This window comes from Balaenoptera borealis (genome assembly GCF_965194805.1).
Source record: "Balaenoptera borealis genome assembly, chromosome: 15".
In the NCBI taxonomy this organism is placed as follows: Eukaryota; Metazoa; Chordata; class Mammalia; order Artiodactyla; family Balaenopteridae; genus Balaenoptera; species Balaenoptera borealis.
The window spans coordinates 66,170,431-66,189,590 of NC_138871.1; the positions used below are offsets into that span (position 1 = coordinate 66,170,431).

The following is a 19,160-nucleotide window of genomic DNA, read 5'->3' on the forward strand; positions in this document are numbered from 1 at the left end:
CATGGGCTCAGTAGTTGTGGCTCACGGGCTTCGTTTCTCCACGGCATGTGGGATCTTCCTGGACCAGGGCTTGAACCCGTGTCCCCTGCATTGGCAGGAGGATTCTTAACCACTGCGTCACCAGGGAAGTCCCCAATGCTGTTTTCACTACAAGGTCCTGTCTGCTGATAAACTTACAAATCCATCTAATTTTTAAAGTCTTTAAATAGATATACTTAATTTTAATATCCAAGCTACATTAATGTGACTTCCAATTTGGAGAGAGAGAGAGGGAGAGTTTGAGGGTATATTATGGGGACAGCCTTGGGGAAAGAAATGATAGATCAGCGGTAGAGCAATGGGAAGGCATGGCCATTGATGTGTAAAAGGGAATATTGAAAAAATTCTCACAGGAGGTAACAATTAACTTGGTACTTAAAAGATGAGTAAAAATTTTCAACCAAAGAGGTGTGGGGGGCTGGCAGCCTGGGGTCATAACATTCCAAAGATCATTTAATGGACTTGGGAAGCTGGAAGTCATTTAGTTTACTTGGACCTTAGTTTACGTGGGAGAGAATGGCTACATATGAGACTGCATGAATAGGTAAAGAAGAAATCATGAACAATCTTGCATGCTATTCGAAGGATTAAAAAGTATTTTTATGGAAGTGTTGGGGGAACCATTAAAGGAATTAGAGCAAAGGAGTGACATATCAGATATCCTTGTTACAATAATTACTTAAACTATCCACAGTAGTGGATGTTTTGGTTTGGGAAGCAGAGACTGGTTTTTTTTTTTTTTTTTACATAAGTTTATTTATTTATTTTTGGCTGCGTTGGGTCTTCGTTGCTGCGCGCGGGCTTTCTCTAGATGCGGCGAGTGGGGGCTACTCTTTGTTGCTGTGTGCAGTCTTCTCATTGCGGTGGCTTCTTTTGTTGCAGAGCACAGGCTCTAGGCGCGTGGGCTTCAGTAGTTGTGGCTCGCGGGCTCTAGAGTGCAGGCTCAGTAGTTGTGGCGCACGGGCTTAGTTGCTCTGCAACACGTGTGATCTTCCTGGACCAGGGCTCGAACCCGTGTCCCCTGCATTGGCAGGCGGATTCTTAACCACTGCGCCACCAGGGAAGTCCAAAACTGGATACAATTTAAATGTCCATGAGAATGAGTAAATAAATGTTGGGATAGCCATTTAATGAAATGATACACTGAGAATCATCTTTTAGAGTTATTTCATGATATGGGGGAAAAAAATCTCAAAATTCTTTATGAAGTGAAAAAAATCTGTTTTTTCACTTTCACTTTGATCCGCCCATGATCTCAATTTGCATATGCTCCCAATATTATATAGATACAGAAATATAAAAAATATAACTGAAAGGATAACATCTCAAAATGTCACAAGTGATTATTATCATGGGTGGCTTCTGTGCTTTTCTATATTAAGCTTTTCTATGTTCTCCAAATTTTCTGAAATTAATATGTATTACTTTTTTAATTAAAAAATATTTTATAAAGATAAAAGCAGTTTAATTAGTTTCAAATGGTATAGAAATATATCCCATTCAGCGCTTGCTGTATTTTCTTCATTGAGCCAAGAGGTAATTATCTCATTAATTACATACAAAAATGCTTTTGCAGAATCAGCTTTTTAAAAACTAGAAAATGGTATGTTCACTTTTCAAACATAAATAGCTTAATCCAGGACCATCCTCAATAAAATGTGGTGGATGAATTATTTTAGATACTAACCAGCAAGCCCTGATCATTTTTTCTCTCAAGACCTTTCTCAGTCAGTAGTCCTGAGTCCATTGACCCAGATATCTAGAGCATCCGTGGTTGGGAGGGGGATGACCCTACTCCCTAGCTTCCGGAGGCTTTTCTGTAGCATTCAGGAAGCCTGAAATTCCCAATCTTCTGTGAGGAGATGGGAGAAGCAGAGAGAGAGCCAGTGTGTAAGGCAGGGGTGGAAAACATGCATTCAAAGGCTGAGATGTAAACTGCTGACTTGGAGCAAGAGGAGGAAGGAGCCATATCTTAGCAGTCTCCTGGCAGCAGGCAACCACATGGGATCCACATTGGGAAACAGAAATTACACACCACCCGAGCGAAGTGTAACACTCAGGATGAGTATACCAGCGACAAGTTCCATCATAGGAACTGAGCTGAGGAGAGGATTCTGATCCCCCTTATTTCTGTTAGAGACAGAACTTAGACTACATCCCAGGAAGGAGAGAGGGAAAAAAAAAAGTCAACAGGAGTTTTAAGTTGGAATATGACTAAACTATAGATCTGGATAGACTGAGGGCTCACTCAACTGGAGAAACTGACCTCAAAATGAGTAGATTAGAATTCTCCCATCAACTTAAATGGAGGTTGTATCAGACAGCAGCTTGATTTATAGAGAAATAAAGTTTGCATCTTTTCACACCTGAGTTTATAACTGTGAAATTCATACACTAAATCAAACAAAGGCAGTAGAATCATCATAGACTCATTCCAAAATATTTCCATTGTAAAAATGGACTGATTGGTTTGTGCTTTACCTAAAGGAATTATTATATGACTAATGGTGGAATATTAGTTAAACCTTGGCCTAACTGTCTTCTGTATACTCTTGCTTAAATTTTTAAATCACCTGTGGTGGAGAAGTAATCACAACTTTTTTATAGGACACTAATCAAATTTACTTACCCAGATTCCTACTTGCCATCCCCTTACCACTCTTATTCAGAGAATCTTAAATTTGATAGAGATCAGAACTAATTCAACTTCCCACGTAAAGCAAATACTAACCTCCTAAAGAATTCATGCCAATTAGCTGCTAAGACAATACTCAATGTGAAAAGGTACAACAGAACCCATTTCAGTGGGTTTAAGCAGAAAAGAACTTTATCGAGGATGTCAGGTAACTCACAGAATCTTCAGGAGGGTCCAGAGAACCAGGATTGGGAGGTTCTGCAAGCAAGAGCAGGTGATTTCAGGGCTGGATGGCTCACTTGGCAACCCTACTGTCTCTGCCATTGGACACAGGCTCTGCAGGACACCAGAGCTGGAGCAACTGTGCCACTGCTTCCACAAGCTGGATATCTCTTCGCCAGGATGGCTTTCACATTGGCACCACGTTGGCTCCAAGTGCAGTCTCATATTGGCTTCCAGTTGGCAGAACCCTGGGGGTAAGTACGCACTAACTTCAAGGGACGCTGTGAAAAAGGGTTTTTGGCTTCTGCTTTGGGAATGTGGGTTTCATAATTTGGGAAACTCCCCAATTATTGGAAGGGTGTTTTAAAATTCAAGGAGAGCAAAAAGCATGACCAGTTACCCTAAAGCAGTGCATTTTATCTTTGGGAGTCTTTGGCATTTTGAATGAAATACTGATTCCTCGTAAATAACATTTATTTGTCATAAGCATCTGAAACCTGCTCCTTCTTCCCTATGCCACGCCCCTGCAGACATCTGAACACAGCTATTGAAACTCCTTAAAGTTTTTTTTCTTCTTGACAAATATCTCCAGCTATTTCAAATGTTAATTTTAGGACAGGATTTCAGTCACCTTGAAAATCAACAATCTGTCCTCCCACATTTAGTTTCTCTTACTAAAGCCTCTCTTATATTAGTGTATCTGAATTATTAGACAGGCCAATTGTAAGGAGTGAGGATGGGGAATTATAGATTTTTTAAAAATATATATTATATATATATATATAATGCTGAGAATAATAGACATGATATACCCCTACTTCCTAAAGGAGTTAGTTACTCAAGAAGGTTTGACCCTCCTTTATTAAGGCATACTAGGAAGTTGCCAAAAATGAATTGGCCCAATAGCTTCCCCTGCCACTGACTCTTTGGGCAAAAGACTAGCAAAATTCTAGAACAATTATTAGAGTTAGGAGTTACAGGCCCCCAGGGAGAAAAGTATTGTGACTTTTCCCCTCCCTCCCCATTAAATTGAGAGTGAAAAGCATGAGTATCTATAAATGTTTAAAGTCACTGAATAGCACTCAGGTGGTACTTTCAGATACAGTAGCTCAGATGATGTGCAAACAATCCTGGAGCAAGCTGGGGATTGTTTTACTGCCAAGAAGCTTAAGCCACTATTTTACTGCTAAGAAGCTTAAGTGACTTGTTTTAGAAACAAGATGAAACCCACACTTGAAACCCACACTTGAACTCAGGTCTTTTGGCTCCAGAGCCCTAGGCATTTCCACTTTGCCACACTCCCAGGAGAGTAAAGGGTGGGAAGAGACTAGGAGGAAAAGCAAAAGGCAAGGGACATAGCTCTTGGAACTTCTTCAAGATGCCAAAATTTCTAGTACGTTATCCATTCTAACTGCATTGAAAACACCTGACTGCAAATCCATTTGCAAAGGAAAGTGATGGGACCACATGGAGGATGTGCATGAATGAATGTGGATATAATTTTGCTCCTTTTACCATGATATTCTACAGCATTAGTCTCCTGCAGCTGCTGTAACAAAATACCATACACTGGATGGCTTAAAACAACAGAAATTTATTCTCTTACACTCTGGAGGCCAGATGTCCAAAATCAGCATCACTGGGCTGAAATCAAGTTGTAAGCAGGACCATGCTCCCTCTGGAGGCTCAAGAGGAGAATCCATCCTTTGCCTCTTCTAGCTTCAGGTGGCTGCCCCCACTCCTTGACTCACAGCCACTCCAATCTCTGCCTCCATGGTCACATTGTCTTCTCCTTTTCTATCTCTTTCAAATCTCCTTCTGACTCTCTTTTATGTGGACACTTTTGACTGCATTTAGTGCTTACCCAGATAATCCAGGATTATCTCCCCATCTCAAGACCCTTAGTTTAATCACATCTATAAAGATACAACATTTACAGATTCCAGGGATTAAGACTTGATATATTTGGGTGGAGACTACAACCACATTTCTACACTTCCCCTTTCTATCCTATTTTACATCATTTGTTATTACAAAAGTAATAGGTGTTTGTTATAGAAAATCAGAATGTATGGATAAACAAAAGAAGAAAATTTGAAATTATTCCCCAAAGATAAGTAGTATTTATATTGTTGGTGCCTATCTTTACAGTTTTTTCTCTGTGAACACACATTTACATATAGGTTTCACTAAAATTTCAGAAATCCAGCTGATGGCACAGCCCTTGATCTCACTTCAGAGACGCCCACCTCACAAGTTGGGAAACACTGTTGTTACTCCCATAGAAAACCCAGAATGTAGAAATTTATTTAGGGTAAAACTTAGGTATCCCTCTATGTCAGATAAGTTAATGTCGGAATGCTCTTTTTGAAATAAGAAGTTTTGTAACAAAAAGTTCGTGATAGATTGTGCAAAGACGGGGAAAATGTATGCAAGAATGTCATTCTCAAGAGAAGTCCTGGGAGATTTCTCCATTCCGGGAGCCGAGTGTGAACTGGCTTCCTGGAGTTTGTGACCACAAGCTCTGAATGTGTGTGTACATGTGGGAGCCTGTGGCTCTTCATAGCCAGGAGGATGCCCTGAGCACCATCAGTCGGGTGGACTGATAATGGTGGTCCATTTGCTCTGTGCTAACCTTGCCGAGGACCCTGGTGACTAAGAGTATGCATTTGCTAGAAGTCTCCTGGGACCCGAGGTACAGATGATAAGCATGACTTTGGCTGCTTTGCAATAAACTTTAACTAACCAAACCAGCTCATTTCATTTCTTTCTCTTTCTCTCTCAGTTAATGACAAAAATTAACGCACACTAAGTGTTCAAAACACGTTGTTTTCATTTTAAGCTATAGAATAATAAACTAACAGCAGTAGGATTCATATGTTGTGGATAAACAGGGAACAAATGAGTAATTCCTTTCTTGTTGTGAATTTCCAGCTTTTGCATCTTTAAGCTCGTTTCACTTCTTTCCCCGGCTACTTGTACTTACATTCATCTTCCCTTTTTGATCCCTTTTGGACACAGTTCAAACTGTGTCCAAACCATTCTTACTATGCTTTGAAGAAAAAAAAAAAAAAAAAAAGAAGAACTTGTCAGTGTTTGCCGTTTTCTTACAATCCCCTGCCACAGAATGAGACTTCAGATCTACAGGAACACCAGGCTTTGCTGTGAAACAGAAAGCAAATGAAAAAAAACTTTATTTTAAAAGTGTCTTTTGATCTACCAAGAAGAGGGCAACTGGATTGTTCAGCCAGGTACCATGGGGAGAGAGAATGGGGTTTTAAGTGGGTTTTGGAACCTAGTGTTAAAATTTGGATTTACATTCATTTAAAGTTTGTGTCTGGTGGGTATGAAAGCCTTAACACTGAAGAATTCAGTTTTGCATGGCTGGCTGGACTTGCCTGCAGGGAGACTTTTAGGGGTGGTGAGTCTGGACTGCTGGAGTTTCATCGGGTTCTTCAGAATTGATGTTTAAATGCATGTTAAGTCAGAGGGATGCATTTGTGTTTACTGTGAGACAAAGTGAGGGAAAGGACTTTGAAAATACTTTTTGGCTTTACAGAAATGAAACCTACTGTTGTTCGTGAGACTGCTGTTAAGAGTTGCAGGAGGTCAGAGCTGAAAAGCCCTAGGGGCACTGCTCAGTCCACGCACTGCCCTGAATGACAAGAAACCTGATATCTGGACAGAGCAGTGAAGGGAACCGCTGCTTACAGGACCCCTATTATTGATAGGGTCTTTACAGACTTTATCTCAGTTAATCCTTACAACCCTGGAGGAGAGAGGTGGAAAATGTAGAGAGAAGTCAAGTGACTTGCTGTAGGTCACGCAGCTAATTGTCTACAGAATTAGGATAGAACCTCGGCTCCTGTCACTGTTCTCTTAACAGTTCAGCGCCCTTCTATAATACTAACTGTGTGAGTCTGCTCGGGCTGCCATAACAAAATACCACAGACTGGGTGGCTTAAACAACAGAAAGTTATTTTCTCACAGTCTGGAGGCCAGAAGCCCAAGGTCAGAGTGTTGGCAGCTTTGGCTTCTCCTGAGGCCGCTCTCCTTAGCTTGAAGATGGCCGCCTGCTCCCTGTGTCCTCCTATGATCTCTCCTCAGGGCGTGCATCTCTGGGGTCTCTCTCCGTGTGTCCAAATCTACTCTTCTTATAAGGACACCAAGCAGATTGGATTAGGGCCCATCCTAAAGGCCTCATTTAACTTAATTACATCTTTAAAGGCCCCCATCTTTAGGTACAGTCACATTCTGAGCTATTGGGGGTTAGGGCTTCAATATATGGATTTCGGGGGGAACACAATTCAGCCCATAACATTAACAGTAACAATAATATGTGAGCTTGCTGGAGTCTATTGGAGATCTAAGAGCATTCTAGACTAGAGCCTTTTCACTAGAAAGGGAGACAGATAACGCCCACTGACCATCGCTGTCCCAACTGCTCTCCTGTTTAATCTTCGTAACAGTCCTAGGAGGTGGATATTATCCATGTCAGTGTTGCAGATAAAGAAATCAAGACTCAGAAAGGTAAAGGTACCCATCTCATAAGCTGCACAGTGAGGATTTGAATTCAGGACTGCAGTGCCAAAGCTCACACACATTTTCCACTTCTGTGTGCTGCCTCTCTGCTCCCATTATATATAACTTTCCTCTCATTTCATCCATAAGTTGTAGGAATGGCTCCATAGGCATGGGTTTATGGGTCCTGAGGAAATTCAGTTCTCTAAGGAGCTCATGTAACCATTTTGAAGAAAATATCCATTTTTAGAATTAGTTCCAAATATTATTTCCCAAAGCACAAATATAGGAAAAGGACTTCTTCCATGTAATTCAGTTATTCTCTGGACATCTTGCTTAAGGGTGGGACCTGGGAGTGTTCAGAGCAATAGCCAGGGTCCAGGGGAGCAAACTGGTCAGAGCCTTATTCTTTATGCCAGTGGGTAACAGAATAGACGACCCAAGCTTCGGACTACAGGCAGATTTTCTTCTTGAGAGTAACAAATAACTAATTGACTATCTCTGAGTGGGTTTCCTGATCTAGTCACAGACTTCTCTGTGGGTAGGAAGACTATTCAGTAACCAAACTGAATATGAATTTTTAGCATCTTCAGAATCAGCTGAGATTCCTGCCTGATGATCCACGTAAAGTTTTAGTTAATCATTTTAGTGGACGAAGTGACTGGATGGCTAACTCTGGGACTAGTTTATTCTCTTTACATGTGAATATAAAATGAACTTCTTGGCCCCTTCCTCTATCTTCTTCCTCTTTTTTCTGTTCTCACTTAAACTCTAACCTGGTCAGTGGAGGACTGATTTCTCCCAGACCCACCCTTTTTTCTGGGAGGTGTCAGTCTCCCTTGATTGAGGATTCCTAGCCTGTCAGGGCTAGAGCTGGAATTTGAACTCAGTCCTGGCGTGAAAATTGGCCCTTGCTCACACTCATGAGTTGTCTCAATCCTTGTTTTCAGGCTCTTTCCCCCATGGCTCCTTCCCTATGCTGCTTCCTCTGCCCAGAAATAGCCTTTCCCCTTTACTGCCTGGTGAACTTTGGTTTCCTTTAAGAACAATTCAAAAGTCACCTCCTACAGGCAGAATTAAATCCCTCCATGGGATCCCCCCTACAACACTGACCTTCAAACTTTTACTGACTTCAACTCACAATAAGAAGTAAGACATCACTACCCAGTGCCAGGATATATAAATAACTGAAATGAAACTTTCCTGAAAAAATACAGTACATTCTGATAGTTTTAATTCTATTTCATTTTTTAAATTAGTCTAATTGTAACACACTTCAGTTGATATCATGACCTGCTAATGAGTTCACTAGTTTGAAAAACTGCCCTCAAAGAAACTCTTTCTTCCTTTGACAGCTTTTCTTGCTTCTCTCATCTCTGAAAGCCTCAGATCCTCTGGCTCCTCACACAGAGACACTGGGGCCCAGTTCTTTGGTGCCCCATCCATTAGCCATCTAAGTTCCATTTTAATCTCATTTATTTGTCCAGTGATGAAAAGTTTGGCCCTAAGAGCATGACTATTTGTATCTTAGCTGGGTGTACCTAGCATATTTGACATTTAAACAAATCATTTTGTACACCTCCCTCCTTCATATAATTTAATTTTCAATGATAGTCACATAACAAGATTAATGATAGTAATGGCAAAGAAGGAAACTCAGACAGTGACAATTAATTTAATGTGGTAAAGCACATGTAACATGAAATTTACCATCTTAACCATTTTTTAAAAATTAGACATTGGATTTTATTTTACTTATTTGTTTATTTTTTTGGCTCTGCCACACGGCTTGCAGGATCTTAGTTCCCTAAACCCATGCCCTCTGCTGTGGAAGCATGGAGTCTTAACCACTGGACGGCCAGGAAACTCCCTCATCTTAATCATTTTTAAGTGTACAGTTCAGTAGCGGTTATGTATATTCACACTGTTGTACAATCTCCAGAACTGTTGTGTATTGCAAAATTGAAACTGTATCTGTTAAGCAACAATTCCCCATCTTTCCCTCCCCACAGCCCCTGGCAACTACCATTCTACTTTCTATTTCTATGAATTTGGCTACTCTAGATATTTCATATAAGTTAAAGCATACAGTTTTCATCTTTTTATGACTAGTTTATTTCACTTAGCATCATGTCCTCAAGTTTCATCCATACTGCCGCTTGCGACAGGATTGCCTTCCTTTCCTTGCAACAGGATAATCTTCAGGTCCATCCATGTTGCTGCAAATGGCATTATTTCATTCTTTTTTTATGTCTGAGTAATATTCCATTTTATATATGTACCACATCTTCTTTATCCATTCATCTGTCAATGGACGTTTAGTTCACTTCCATGTCTTGGCTATTGTAAATAGTGCTGCTATGAACACTGGGGTGCATGTATCTTTTCAAATTAGCATTTTCTCTGGATATATGCCCAGGAGTGGGATTGCTGGAGGATTTCCTTCCTTTTTAAGGCTCAATAATATTCCATTTTTTGTTTATACCACATTTTGTTTATCTATTCATCCATCAATTAACACATGGGTTGCTTCTATCTCTTGACTATCATAATATAATATGGCTATGAATGTGGTGTACAACTTACAATGAGACCTTGCTTTCATTTTTTTTGGATATATACCCAGTGGAATTGCTAGATCATATAGTGATTCTATTTTTAATTTTCTGAAGAACCACCATACTGTTTTCCATAACAGCTGCACCATTTTACGTTCCTACCAAAGTGCACAAGGGTTCCAATTTCTCCATATCCTTACCAACATTTGTTATTTTCTGTTTTTGTTTTCGTTTTTAATAGTAGCCGTTCTAATAGGTTCAAGTGGTATCTCATTGTGGTTTTGATTTGCATTTCCCTAGTGATTAGTGATGCTGAGCATCTTTTCATGTGCTTTTTGGCCACTTGTATATCTTCTTTGGAGAAATGTCTATTCAAGTTCTTTGCCCATTTTTTAATCCTGTTGTTGTTTTAGTAGTGACAGTTTTCTTTTATTTAATTTTGTGTACGTAATCATGGCAGTAAAAACATACAAACAAACAAACTAGAGTAAATACTGAGGTACAAAAAAAGGAAAAACCTATATCGACATATCAGTCCAGGATAGTAATGAATAATAAAATCCCTTCTCAAGCCTTACCTTCTGTACCTTTGTCAATGACTTTAGCAAATTGATCATTTTGTGTATTTGTGTTCAATGGAGTCTTGCCAGAATTGTTAATATATCTTTGATCATAGTTGAATGAAGAACACTTTTTAAAAATTTTAATTTCAAAAAGTTTTTTTCACATGAAGCAACAGGAAAAAAAACTTATTGAAAGTCTTAAACATGATGGTAGGTTTAGCAGAAATTCATAAATATTCGATTTCCCATTATGTTCCAGAACTTGAAATAGTGTCCATGCTTTTGTTTCTTTGGTATTGATTGTAATGGCTCTTAAATGTCTCTGTAGTAAAATAAATAAATAAAATATTCCTCCTCCTAGAGGAGGCTGGAGCTGGGTATTTCCCTTCCCCCAGGTCAGCTAAGCTCTGTTAATATCTCAGTAGGTGAGGCTCTGGTAAAATAATTGATGTTGAGGGCAGGACTTTTTAGGAAGAACAGAATGCTCTGGGCATAATTCAAAATGGCTACTTTTCCCCTCCCTTTGCTGGAAGCAAGAGATTTTTCTCTGCTCTACACTATGAGAACCTGGTAGGGCTCCTGGAGGTAAAACTCACAAAAGCATGGGGACTTTGCTAAGACTGGATCCTCTTGGAGTTTTTAACTCACAGACTTGTCCACACTGATCCTCTAGAAATTCATCAATTACAGTTTAGGGTTTCCTACCTGGTTATGAGATCCTCTGAGGTTTCTGCTCATGAGTGTCTGCTCCTCATGGGTTTCTGCTCCAGTAAGTTTGCAATTCTGTGTCTGCCTGACTGCGTCTTCAATTTTGCGGTAGCAGTTTGCCCTGTGACCTCAATTCTCTGATAGATCTAAGAAGAGTTGTTCATGTTCAGTTTATTCAGCTTTTAACTTGACATTAGGATGGAGTAATGACTTCCTCACGTGCCCAGCCAGAAACCAGAAGTCTAAAAGTCTTCTTTTAAAAACAGAAATTAATAAACTAATTTTAAAATTTATATGTAAATGTCCATCGACAGAGGAATGGATAAAGAAGATGTGGTACATATATACAATGGAATATTACCCCACCATAAAAAAGAATGAAATAATGCCATTTACAGCAACATGGATGGATCTAGAGATTACCATACTAAATGAAGTCAGACAGAGAAAGACAAACATTGTATGATATCACTCATATGTGGAATCTAATTTTTTTTTTTATTGGAGTATAATTGCTTTACAATGTTGTGTTAGTTTCTGCTGTACAATGAAGTGAATCCGCTATATGTATACCTATATCCCCTCCCTCGTGGACCTCCCTCCCCACCCCCATCCCACCCATCTAGGAAATCACAGAGCACCGAGTTGAGCTTCCTGTGCTTTACAGAATGTTCCCGCTAGCTATCTATTTTACACATGGTAGTGTATATATGTCAATCCTAATCTCCCAATTCGTCCCACCCTCCCCTTTCCCCACCGTGTCCACATGTCCGTTCTCTAATTTTTAAAAAAAGATACAGATGAACTTATTTACAAAACAGAAACTGACTTACAGATATCAGAAACAAACTTATGGTTACCAAAGGGGAAACATTGTAGGGGAAGGATAAACCAGGAGCATGGGATGTACACACACTCACTACTATATATAAGACAGATAACCAATAAGGACCCACTGTATAGCACAGGGAACTCTACTCAGTATTCTGTGATAAGCTATAAGAGAAAAGAATCTAAAAAAGAATGAATATATGTACATGTATAACTAAATCACTTAGCTGTACACCTGAAACTAACACAACATTGTAAATCAACTATACTCCAATAAAATTAAAATATTTAAAAAATAAATAAAATGTGATTCCAGAGGACAGGCAGCAGTCCCAGTGTTCTGTGTCTTGCACAGCCCTACTGCCCTGAGAAACAGAAATTATATAACTTGTTTTCAGTTGTGCAGACTGGGGAGGATTCACGTGTTTGGTTTGGTGAACTTCCAGGAAATAATTTTAAGTGTTTATCTAAAGTTTATTCAAACTTTCTTGATCTAGAAGTTAGACAGGAAACCTAGCAGAGAATTGAAATACACCAGGCTCTGAGGAGAGAGAACTCTAAATGTAGGCAGAAGGGTTGAACTGTGACACTCTGTGGCATTCATACCTTGGAAAGCAGGAGGTTCGATTCTAGGGCTTATGTGATTTAGAAGCTGCAACAATATTAATGTTTGCCACCATTTCCTGTTGCTCATTGTCCCGGTTGCTTTTGCTGTGTAATAAACTGCCCTAATACGTCATGCTAAAAAATAAATTAATTAATTAATTAAATTAAATAAAGGGAATTTCCTGGCGGTCCAGTGGTTAGAACTCTGTGCTTTCACTGCTGAGGGCCTGGGTTCAATCCCTGGTCAGGGAACTAAAATCCCACAAGCCATGTGGTGTGGCCAAAAATAAATAAAATTAAGTTAAATAAAAATAAAATAAAATTTATATGGGAATGCAAACAATTCTCAAAAGGAACAAAACTGAAGGATTTACACTACCCGATTTCAAGGCTTATTATAAGGATACAGTAATCAAGACAGTGTGATATTGGCATAAGGATAGGCATAAATTAGTGGAACAGAATAGAGTCCAGAAATATACTCACAAGTTCAGTGGGTAAAAGATATTCTTTTCAACCAATCATGATGGAAAAACTTTACATCCCTATGGAAAAAAAGTGAACCTCAACTCCTTATCTCACATCATAAACAAAAAATTATCTCAAAATGGATCAATGACCTAAATGTAAAAGCTAAAATTATAAAACCTCTAAAAGAAAACTTAGGTGAAAATCTTTGTGGCTCAGGGTAACAATGATTTTGTCAGTAGGACACAAATAGCATGAATCAAAGAAGAAAAAATTAATAAGTTGAGCTTCATAAAAATAAAAATGTTTTGCTTTTCAAAAGACGCAAAGAACAAAAGGCAAACCATTGTATTAATCATGTTTTTTATTTTCTATATTTTATGATGCTTTGATATCTTGGGGGCTTTGCTGGCCAAAAGAGACAGACCATACCAGGGCTAGCTAATTCCTAGGGATAGCAAAAAACTTGCCTGTGAGTGTGCCTTTCATATGCAAACAAATGAATCCAAAGACCGTATCTTCAACCACCAACTTTATCAAACTCTCACACATCAAGCCAATATTTCCCCTGCCCTAAATCACTCCCAGGCCACCCTTATAGCCCAGAGTCTACTGAAATTATTCAAACTATCCAATCCTAAACTTGCTCAACTTGCCTACCCTGCCTCACCTGTTTCTTCCTGTGAAAACTGTTATAGAGGCTCTGGGCTAAGCTTTCTCCTTTGCTCCTTCTGCCTCCTGATCAACTCTGGTACTTCCCCATGAGGCCTCGTGTGGTCCTGTGTGGCACGGCAAGCCCTCCTTCTCTTGCGAATCATAAGTAATAAAACATTTTTCATTGGCATTGACCTCTTCATTTTGTCACTCAGTTATCTCTATAAATTAAATCCTAGGCACAATCAAAACAACCACAGATGAGTAAAAAATATTTATAATACATGTATTTGCAAAAAACTTGTATTCAGAATCTATGAAGAACTCTTGAAAGTCAATAATAAAAAGACAACCCAATTTGTAAAATGGGCAAAAGATTTGTACAGATACTTTACAAAAGGTTTATGAATGAACAATAAAGTACATGAAAAGATGCTCAACATCATTAGTCATCCAGAAATGAAAATTAATATTACAAAATGAGATAACACTACCCATTCATTAGAATGGCTAAAGTTAAAAAGATGGATAATGCCAAGTGCTGCTGAGGATTTGGAACCACTGGAACTGTTGATTTTATCTGCTGGTAAGCATGTAAAATGGTATGACCACTTTGAAAAACAGTTTGGCACCGTCTATAAAATTAACATACACTCACCATATGACCTAGAAATTCCACTTCTAGATTTTCACCCAATAGAAATGAAAACGTATGTCCACAAAGGAATGTTGATAGAAGCTTCATTCATGATAGCCAAAAACTGGACACAAACCAAATGCCCATCAACAGGAGAATTAATAGGTAAATTGATCTGTTCCTACAATGGAATACTGCTCAGCCATTAAAAACGACTGAACTACCAATTCCTGCAAACAGCAAGGAGAATCTCAACAGCATGATACTAAGTGAAAGGAGCCAGACACAAGAGTACCCCCTACATTTGTCCATTTACATGAATTTCTAGAACAGGCAAAAGTAATTTATAGTTAAAGAAATCCGATCAGTGGTTACTTTGGTGGGGACTAGGAGGAATGAATTATAAAGGGGCACAAGGGAACTTTCTGCATGGGATGAGAATATTCTAAATCTTGACTGGGGTATTACTGACTTGAGTGTGTACGTTTGTCAAAGCTCCTTGTATTTTATTGCATGTAAATTTTACGTCAATGAAATTGATTTTTAAAATGAGGCAGTTTACTACTTAACTGATATAGAAAGGTCTCAAAAATAGAGTAAATGAAAAAAAAAACATGTCAAACATTATGTATAGTGCGTCCTTTTTGGTGTGGGAAAAAAAAGAATAAATACGAAAGTGACAATGGTTGCTGTCTGATAGTTTCTGTTTCTGTTTTGTTAGTTTTACAGAATGAGGAGCCGTTTTACAGAAAGAAGAGGACAGTATTGGAGTCATCTTTGACTTCTCCATTTGGAAGTAATATTGTCTACTGAGATATAGAAAGCTGGAAAGCTTTTATTCAGAACAAGTAAGTATACTAGAAATCAAATCTGCGTGATTGTAGAGTGTGTTTCCAAATACGGGTGATATTGAGCAGAAAATCAATTCATGCCTTCCTCTGATCAGTTATATTGATATATGGAATGCCCATCAAATATTTTTCTGTGGTTCTGAGAATTCAGTTATAAACGTGGTGGCCCGTGTTAAATGGCAGCACCACAGATAAGCTAGGACTTTCACAGAGAGTGATCGTTTTAAAATATTGGTCCCCTGACATCATGGGAGGCTAGATCCTGGGTTTGAAAGATGGCTTCTGGGAATTTCCTGTTTCCTGGTACATTGCCACACACTTTGAAAGGTTTTGTTATTAGTACTCAGTTCTAAATAATTTGGGACTTATGTGAGATAAAACACATGCATTGTCCTAAAACCTCAGGAAAATCTGAAATAATATACAAATTTGGGGGATATTGATTTGCTTGAGGAACATTAAATAAAAGGTACCATGTTCAAGGTCTAGGTTGCGTGTTTAACTCTTGCAAGAATGTGATCCTAGATGACTGAGAATATAAGCCCAAACTATCCAATAAGTTTTTTGTTTGTTTGTTTGTTTTTGTTTTTTACTATTCCAAACACTTTATTTTTTAAAAATTTTTATTGGAGTGTAGTTGATTTGCAATGTTGTGTTGGTTTCTGCTGTACGGCAAGGTGAATCAGTTATACGTATACATATATCATGCAATGTTCATTGCAGCACTATCCAATAGTTCTAGTGGTAAATGCTTTCTCACAACTTTTTCATCCTGGTGAGGTTTTTCATTTTAATCTTTACCAAATTCATTTATTCAACAAACGTTAATTAATTAACCACAGTTCTAGGCCCTGGGGGTATAATATCAAAACAAAGCATGCTTTTTGTTCTCACAGCGCTTACAATATGGTGTATATTTGCGAGTGTAATTCAGGAATGCAGGGTACAGGGAGAAGGTGAAGTAAGGGTAAAATAGACATTAAACAATATTTATGTGAAAAATGATAACACAAATAAAATATAAATAATTGGTAGGTGCAAAATGACATCTCATTATGTTAATTGTGTTTTTATTTCTGTGGGTGTTTCCAGAACACATCTCCTATTTGTAACAGTAATTGAATAAAGACGCTATTCTTTCTGATCTCTTTGTCAGTCCTGAAGATGCACTCAGGAAGAATATTACATGATCTATCTTTTTATCAAGTCAGCAATTCAAATCTGAGTCCCTTCAGAAGAAGTAAAGTTCAGCTCTGTTCCACTAGAAATTATCTCCTCTTGGAATTTTCTTATACGCTGAGAATATTGTAATACATTAAGATTTTATTCAAGAATCAAAAGTACATTTATATTTCCTATATTACCTGAAAGCATTTTTCCCCTTAGTGCAATTTGTTGCCCCTAATTTCTTCAATGATATGTCTAATTTTTTGCCTATTGAACATGAATGTTCTATTATACAAGCTTGCTTTTCATTAAACTCTCTGGTTTTTATGGTTGAAAAGAAAAAAATATTGGTCTCCTGCCATCACCTACTCGGGCTTACCCTCCTGGTCAGACAGCAGAGAGATCTGTCAAGATCATTGTGAAGAAACATGGAGTAGATCTAAGTGGCGACCAAAATGTAACTCTTTCCACTTTGATGACTGGGTGTAGACTATGCTATCCAATGTAGTTACTAGTAAGTAGCTATATGTGTCTATTTAATGTGAATTTAAATAAACAAAAACTAAATAAAATTTAAAATTCAGTCACACAGTCACGCTAGCCACATTTCAAGTGCTCAACAGCCACATGTGACTAATGGCTCCACTACTGGACAGAGCAAATATAGAATATGTTTATCATCTCAGAAAATTCTACTGTACAGCACTAGTCTAAACAGAGATATTCTGCTAAGAATGAATACTGAATGAATGAATAAGCAGCATGGTTTTCACTTAACTACTTGATAAGAGAGGAGTGTGGTAGTCCACACACAGGGAGATACCATGGCTAGTAATAAGAACATCTTACAGTTACATAGCAGCGCACTTTTCAAATTTTAAAATATTTTTATGTCTGTGCCTTATGTGACTTTATTCAGTCTTTTTCTTGAGCCTTTTAAAGAGTTAAAGTATCAATATCTTAATTTTACAACTGAAGAAATGTCACCTCCAAAAGGCTAGTCCTGTGATCTTGCAGTGGTCTCTAGGCCTTTCTAAGTGACTAGAATCAGACTTAGAGGTTGTCTCCATAGGGAGGATGTAGAAGCCAAGAAAACAGATGAGACCCCAGAGGGAGAGAGAGAGACTCGCTGACCGGCCATGTAGACAGGGATGTGGTAACATTCCAGCTGAGGTTAGCAGTAGAGATCTGCATGGGACAGAGAGAAAGGGGACCTGGGGTAGGATCCTGGGGGTCTGAGTGCCTGATGGTGTAATTCAGACCAGAGATGCCTCAGGGTCTTCAGGAGGAGATATCCACTTGGATGAGTCAAGAAAGATTTGAAAACCAGGAGCAGCCTAGCCCAAGAGGAAAAGTGGTGCAGACAGTGTCTGAGAGTACAATACCTGGGAGGCACTTCTCTGAGCTGGCATGGACTGCCTGGGAGAGTTAGATCTTGGCAAGGGAGACACAGAAACAAGACAGCTTCTTCAGGGAACCTCACTGTGAGAGATGAGAGAGCTTAAACTGAATACAGACAACTATTTTGCAGTGATACTCTTCAGAAAATACCAAATTCTATGGGAGATAAAATGTGCTACTCCTTTGAGTGTTGACAGCAGAATAATGGCTAAAAATAGTAGCTAACATTTATTGAGCTATTACTTTGTATGAAATACTATACATGAGTTCTCATTAAGCTTCATAAGTAAAATACTGTTCTCAACTCCATTGTACAGACAAGGAACCAGTGGTGTACTACAGCTGGTTCTTACTGTTTTGTGAGAGCTCACTGTTGAATTTTTATGATTTTTGTTAGCCAGTTGACATACATTGTTAGCTTGAATTTGGCCTCAGTGGGAATATTTATAACATGCAGATTGGTACGTGCTATGAATTCAGGCCTTTACCCCCAGAGAGGCAGTATGTTCAACATTTAGCAGCACAGCATTGAAATAGGCTCAAAGAGGGTTAGCAACTTGCCAAGGTTACACAGATGGTAGCAAATGGCAGACTGTACGCCAGTCTCCCTACTTGAAAGCGCATCGTCTTACCCCTATTACCTTAGTGGGGATGCTTTTATATCAAGAACAGGATTGCTCACTTTACTTTGTTATCAAAGAAAAAACGTCTTGCTCACCAAGGACTCTGGGGTTAGGAATGAGGGTCTTTACAGAGCTTTTCTTGAGGGCCTGGAATTCAAGCATTTGGCCTCTCCATAACTCAAGATAGGTACAAAGGAAAAAAAAATGCATGAACCTAATGCCCTGGCAACATAATGCTGATATGCACATTTTGTATAAATGAATAAATATGTATATTTCTCCCCCATCCCCTCAGTGAATTTCATAAAGGAGAACAGTCAAATTCTCATTCAAAGGATGGGAGTGACTGTTATAAAGCAAATTTTGGATGAGCTATTTGTATGGAATGTTCTGAATTATGAAGAAGTAAACATCATTTGCTGTGAGAAGGTCGAGCAGGATGCTGCAAGAGGAATCATTCACATGATTCTGAAGAAGGGTTCAGAAGCCTGTAACCTCTTTCTTAAATCCCTTGAAAAGTGGAACTATCCTCTGTTTCAGGACTTGCATGGACTTAGTAAGTATTAGTTTGCTTTTAGCTGTTCTACAAATAGAATAAATCATGAAGAAGATCCATAATCCCCATGACAGAGCCTCTGCTCTCCTCCCTCCAATGCTCTCATATCACTGGGCATTG

General features: G+C 38.7%; 1 protein-coding gene across 7 annotated transcripts in view; it reads left to right on the forward strand.

The window, feature by feature from the left end:
• The first annotated feature begins 2,693 nt into the window (after positions 1 to 2,693).
• The window catches only part of NLRC4 (NLR family CARD domain containing 4), a 48,049-nt gene continuing 31,582 nt past the window's right edge, over positions 2,694 to 19,160 (forward strand). For 5 of the 7 annotated variants that reach the window (XR_014234761.1, XM_082356696.1, XM_082356700.1 and 2 more), the window contains exon 1: positions 2,694 to 19,040. Coding sequence is in view for 6 of the 7 variants with exons in the window: in XM_082356696.1 (XP_082212822.1) it covers positions 18,743 to 19,040 (298 nt within the window). In the remaining variant the exon portion in view is untranslated. The remainder of the gene's footprint in view (positions 19,041 to 19,160) is intronic. The other 2 variants (XM_082356698.1, XM_082356697.1) reach the window with 2 other exon arrangements.